General features: G+C 36.8%; 1 protein-coding gene across 1 annotated transcript; it reads right to left on the bottom strand.

The window, feature by feature from the left end:
* Window positions 1–4,103: 4,103 nt before the first annotated feature.
* On the bottom strand, window positions 4,104–6,000 carry LOC121635465. The gene is made up of 5 exons (XM_041978620.1): window positions 5,868–6,000; window positions 5,467–5,769; window positions 5,256–5,376; window positions 5,019–5,055; window positions 4,104–4,933 (listed from the first exon to the last, which is right to left on the bottom strand). The coding sequence occupies exons 1-5, from the start codon at window positions 5,929–5,931 to the stop codon at window positions 4,811–4,813; spliced, it is 648 nt and encodes a 215-aa protein (XP_041834554.1). The 5' UTR covers window positions 5,932–6,000; the 3' UTR covers window positions 4,104–4,810.

Here is a 6,000-nt window from a genome sequence, read left to right on the forward strand (position 1 = left end):
TAAAGTTCCAAATTGCATTTATTTTTCTCATATTCCACGTTTAGTTTCCCCATGGGAGTTACACTCTCACCTCTGTGTGTCTTCAATCTCACTGAGGTCTTTTTTTATCGGAGTCATGTGACTTTTTTATGTATCTGTAGCAGGCCTGAGATTTATCATTGCGTTGCATCAGTAACTTATTCACAGAACGTGCCTCCATGCATTTTCCCTGGAGCTCTCCTGCATCTTTTGCCACCCTCTCCATCAAGATAGCAATCTCTAATGCACGGTTCAGTGTGAGATTATCCTGAGTAGCTTCTGTTTGCTGTCATTGTGCAGCCCACAGATGAAGCGGTCTCTCAGCCCATCGGACAGCTTCTCCCCAAACTAATGTTCTGACAAGCGCCGAAGCTCTGTGATGTACTCTGATTCAGACTCTGTCTTTACCTGATTGCATCTAGCTTATCAGCTTAAGAAAACACCAAGTCATAAAAAGTTGCATGCTGGGCTCAAAAGCCAGACCCCCACTTTTCCTCTGAAGGGCTTTTCTAGTCTGTTAGAGAAAGGTCGATCAGTTGTTTAATTATGTAGAAAATTATACAAAGTTCCAATCTTTCCTTTGATTAAGGCCAGAATAAGCTACAGGTTGGATGTTATTTGTACTAAAGAGATGTCTTACCTGCTGCTGTTTCTCTTTGGTGATAAAACACATATCAAACAGAGAAAGCTCATCACACCTGCATCAATGTGTCCTTATAAATCAAGCAATGTGGTGTGACAGCAACAACTGGTAATAGTGACATGTTTAATGATGCTGGATTATATTTACATACGTACATTGCTCGTTTTGCCGTGTGTTCAATGCCAGTACCAACAGAGGAGAGGTGGTTCTGAATATCTGCCCGTCATCACTGAAACCTGCGGCTTGGTTCAGAGAACAGCCTGTTCTCAGTAGAGCTCACTAGAGCCACATTTGAAATGGCTAAAAATTATGAACCAAGGCTGAATTTGGGATAATACACTTTGAAAACAATGTTGTTGGATCTGTTGATCTGTTTATTTAACCAGCAGCATGACGGTGCAGTTTGAAGTCTCACCTCAAAGCATGATAATGTTTATTTGTTTTTTTTTCTAGTTGTTTCTTCCCCCAGATGTTTCCTCACGAGTTTGTGTCTAAACTCACTCTGAGAGTGTGAGCATGAAAACAGATTTAACAGTTCCACCTGCTTTGAAATGCTTAATTGAAAGACAATAAGATATACCTTTGTAAAATGTTGTGTCCAGAATTATTAAAACTTTCAGTAACAAATGCTTTATTGTCTATCACAATAGTCATGTTGTCGCAGAATGCTTGATGTTTTCCAATTTAACATTTAACATGCATGCGTGTTGGTGCAGGTTGACAAAAAAAAAAAAAAAAAAAGAAGAAAAAAAAAGTATTTTACATTCTATATACTTGAGTGTGCATCCAAAATGGGGATTTTATTTCAGCCTACTTTTGTCAAGTGGGTTAAAAAATGAGGGTAAACCTTTGTAGGAGCTATTTATTAGGCCACGTAATGCCAACCTGCTTTCAACAGCAAGACTGAAAGGGCAAAACTGAGATATGTTGGGCTGATTATAGCAAGACATAATCCTAAAAACAATTTTCATTTTTAATTTTAACATTTTTAAATAACACCAACAGCAGTCATACAATAAAAAATAACAGTAAATATAATCTACATTTAAAAACAACTCAGAACGCATCATACCTTATATGTCCTCCAGTGAGTTTGGTCCTTTTTAGTGTATGAACAAAAAAAGCTGAGCTGTCTGTGCAGTTGTGCAGTAAGTTTGTTCTTTTTTTTAATCAGAAAGTGAAATAACCTGTTCAGTCAGTCAGTGTGTCAGTGCATCGAGGTAACAGCCTTTAGGTGTGACTGAGTACATCATTGTAAGTTACATTTACAGACAAACATAGTATAAAATTCTTTCACACACAGTTTATATACAAAGCAGAATGAATGAATGTTTATATACTGAGACCTTAAATATTAGACGTTAACTCTTGTCTAAATGTAATTATTTAAGTATGTATCACTGTGTTTATTATACAGTAGACTTACGTCATTATGTGTCTGTGTACTTGAAAGATACAGCTAACTAAACACTGCCAAGAGGATTCCCACATACAGAGATGACGTACACCTAAACACCCGTATCATTTACACTGTCAGAGGGAATCCGATAAACATCAGTCTTGTACTTCCTTCTACAGAAATGTTTGTGACGTGGTTAGCTGAGTAATGGAACTGAAAAAAAGTCCTTGAGATTTATCAATAACACAGGTATGACCTCATGAACTAGAGGCACCACGATGAAGTCACCTTCTCTAAAATTGTTGTTAAATTCGTTATTTTGTACATAAAATAAACTCAATTCAGGTTATAGTGCAATAATAATAATATAATAACATATCATAATTTCTTTCCTATATTTGTGGACAATTAAAGGTCCCATATTATGTGAAATTAACTTTCTAAAGGTTTTCTAACAGTCACATGTGTCCTCATAGCTTGTGTATGAGACTCAAAAATGAGAAAGTTCTGTCAACTCTCTGACTTGCTTGCTCCACTTTTTAGAGAATGTGTGCTTTCTTTTTTCTTTTAACTTATCTTGCTTTTAATCATTTTAATGTAATGTATTATTTTATTGTAATTGTAAAATAGTAAAAGGCATCAACAGCCTTTTACTATTTCTAAATATCTGTAATGCCTTTGTTTTTGGTAAAGCACTTTGAATTGTCCTGTAAATGAAATGTGCTATACAAATAAACTGCCTTGCCTTGCTCAAAAGTGTGAGTCTGAGATTTTTCCCTTTGTGACCTCACAAAGGGAAAGAAGATAGATATATATATGAAAGGTGGATGGAGCCACCGTGACGTCACCCGTAGGTTTCAGAAAGGCAAAAGTGAAGCTCGTTGGGGGTTCCCACCGTTGCCATCTTGGTAGCGTCACATGTATCGTTAGCCTCTGAAAATTCAAAAATGGACAAAGAGGTGGAGCTGAGAAGGGGACTGTGAAGGTGGAGTGGATGATTGACAACCATCAAACTCTGAGCTGCCTGTAGCTAAGAGCTAACCAAGCTAACCCCGAGCAACGGTAGCTAACCAGCTAATGGAAGCAGGCGGGCTAAAGCTAAGGCACGCTGTTAGCCGGCTAAAAACCGTGGTTGTGCTACACTCTCCCTTCTTTCTTTTGTGCTTTCTATTGGATATCTGTCAATCAAAAGGACACGCCCCTAATTATGTTGAATCTCAAGATTAAATAACATCCAAATGAATGAATTAGAAAAAAATCACCCCCCTCACTGTTGTCATGAAGGTAAACTTGACCTATTGATCCTAAAGTGGATTTTTGTACCAGGCTTTAAACATGTTTAATTCTGCTTTGAAGTTGGTCTTTTTAACATGGGAGTCTACGGGGATAGTGGATGTGTGGGGAACTGCAATGTTTTGCACTTCCGCATAAGCTTCACATTTTATCGCCGGAGGTTGCCGCTTGGTTCAGAGATAGAAACAGCCTGTTCTCAGTACAGCTCACTAGAGCCACATTTGAAATGGCTAAAAATTATGAACCAAGGCTGAATTTGGGATAATACACTTTGAAAACAATGTTGTTGGACCTCTGATACCCACATGAAATTGTTGAAAATAATGTATAATATGGGACCTTTAAAGAAAAGACAAAGTTGTAGATACAGATTTAGCTCTCTTGCATTGCTAGAGGCATGATTTATGGTGATTTGTTTATTTAACCAGCAGCATGACGGTGCAGTTTGCAGTCTCACCTCAAAGCATGATGATGTTAATTTGTTCTTCCTGTTTTTTTTTCTAGTTGTTTCTTCCCGCAGATGTTTCCTCACGAGTATAATTGTGTCTAAACTCACTCTGAGAGTGTGAGCATGAAAACAGATTTAACAGTTTCACCTGCTTTGAAATGCTTAATTGGAAGACAATAAGATATGCCTTTGTAAAATGTTGTGTCCAGAATTATTAAAACTTTCAGTAACAAATGCTTTATTGTCTATCACAATAGTCATGTTGTCGCAGAACGCTTGATGCTTTCCAATTGTAATGATAACCAGAAAGACTGTCCTGAAGAAAATGATCAACAGTACCAACATCTCAAGACAGTCTCTGCACAGCAAGGAAGAAATCTTTAGTCTGCATTTCTGTGGTCACTTGAGATTAAAGTGAAGCTTCTTTAATCGAGAATAGAGATCAGTGGAGCATTTAACATTTAACATTGAGGGCCCTGCATGCGTGTTGGTGCAGGTTGACAAAAAAAAAGTATTTTACATTCTATATACTTGAGTGTGCATCCAAAATGGGAATTTTATTTCAGCCTACTTTTGTCAAGTGTGTTAAAAAAATAGGGTAAACCTTTGTAGGGGCTATTTATTAGGCCACGTAATGCTCATTTAGGATTAACACACAGACAAGTGGTGACAGTTTATCACTTCCAGACATTTATGTTAGATGCAACTTTGTCAAAGCAAACAAGCAAAAATATGAAGCGCCAGAGCAAAAAGCCCTGCCTCCTCATTAAAAAAGATAATAAATAATAAAAAGAAAATATATTTTAAAATAAACCAATAGGGAGAATAACTAGTATTTGCTGTAATTTATCTTATATTTATATAAATTTATTTTGCTTGTTTGGACAGACAGTTATTACATACAAACTAGTGATCAGTGGTAAACTTAAAATGCAGGAAAGAATGCAGGAGTTTAATGCTACACTACAGAGACACCTAGTGGACAGCTAGCTTAACTACACATCATGAATTATGGTAAATTTATGTCTTCTGTGGTTAATATAGTTGACTCGTTCGTTTTCACTTTGACAACTGAATAAAGTCCACTTCCTGTATGTCTGAAGATGCTGTACGGCTCAATGTCCAGCAGCTCCTGCAGAAGAGGACATGCAATGAAAGTAATTGTTTGAATTTGAAAGCAAAAACAAGTAAAAATGAAATAATTATCTGCACATTACCCAATCTGGAGGAATGCTCACGGATTCTGCTCGTTTTCTGTTGAGAAAAATTAATTCAGTAGTAATAAATATTGATGGTTAACACTTACATAGCACATATATAGACAAATATAAGGAAATGACATTTTCCCCACTGCTAAAATATGAGACTTGTCAAAATGAAACAGCCCTAAAAGATTCCTAAACAAAGTAATTTAAAAAAAAGTATGAGGTATGAATAAAGTGATAATGTCTCACCGAAGGCGTAGTTTTCTGTAGATAAATCCCAGAATAACCAAAATTACAACAATGAGCACAGTCACACCAACAAAAACATGAGGAAATGCGTCTTCGGTAAAACTGCTGCCTTCTTCATTTTCTAGATTATTATTGAGAACAAAAAAGATGTTAGAAAAATGTCACCTGTATTTGCTTTAATAATGAGTAGAAAAGAGGAAGATGAGCTCACCTTCCACTGTGATGTTGAGGTGGTAAAAAAATGTTCCATTGAGATTAACACACTCACATGTGTAGTTTCCTCCATCTGCTGGTGTTAAACTGCTCAGGTGCAGAAACACAGTCTGATTTATTGTCACAAGTTTGAACTTGGAGCCACATTCATTTATGAAGTTGTGTCCATGTCGATACAGCAGACGACACTCTTCTCCTCCCATCCTCTCTGTTCTCATCTTACACACTATCTGGTCAAGTGTTTCGTTGGTGCATAATGGAGTAACATCTGTTTCCTTCCCGACTGTCTTCACAAGAGTCACTGCAAACAATAAAAACAATCATTAGAAAAACAGTCTGGGTCGCTGAGTAGTTGTTTAAAAGCTCAAGGTTATTAGAAAACAAGTATATTCTTGATACCTTCACTGTAAAAACACACAGAAAGTGGTAGAAGCAAAACCAAGCACATCTTCAATAGTTCCATGTCGATCAAGATTAATGTGGCTGCTGCTTGAAGTGAAGGAAGGAAGACCTGAACAGCTCTTTGAACTGC

Source organism: Melanotaenia boesemani, chromosome 24, assembly GCF_017639745.1.
Source record: "Melanotaenia boesemani isolate fMelBoe1 chromosome 24, fMelBoe1.pri, whole genome shotgun sequence".
NCBI classification, from domain to species: domain Eukaryota; kingdom Metazoa; phylum Chordata; class Actinopteri; order Atheriniformes; family Melanotaeniidae; genus Melanotaenia; species Melanotaenia boesemani.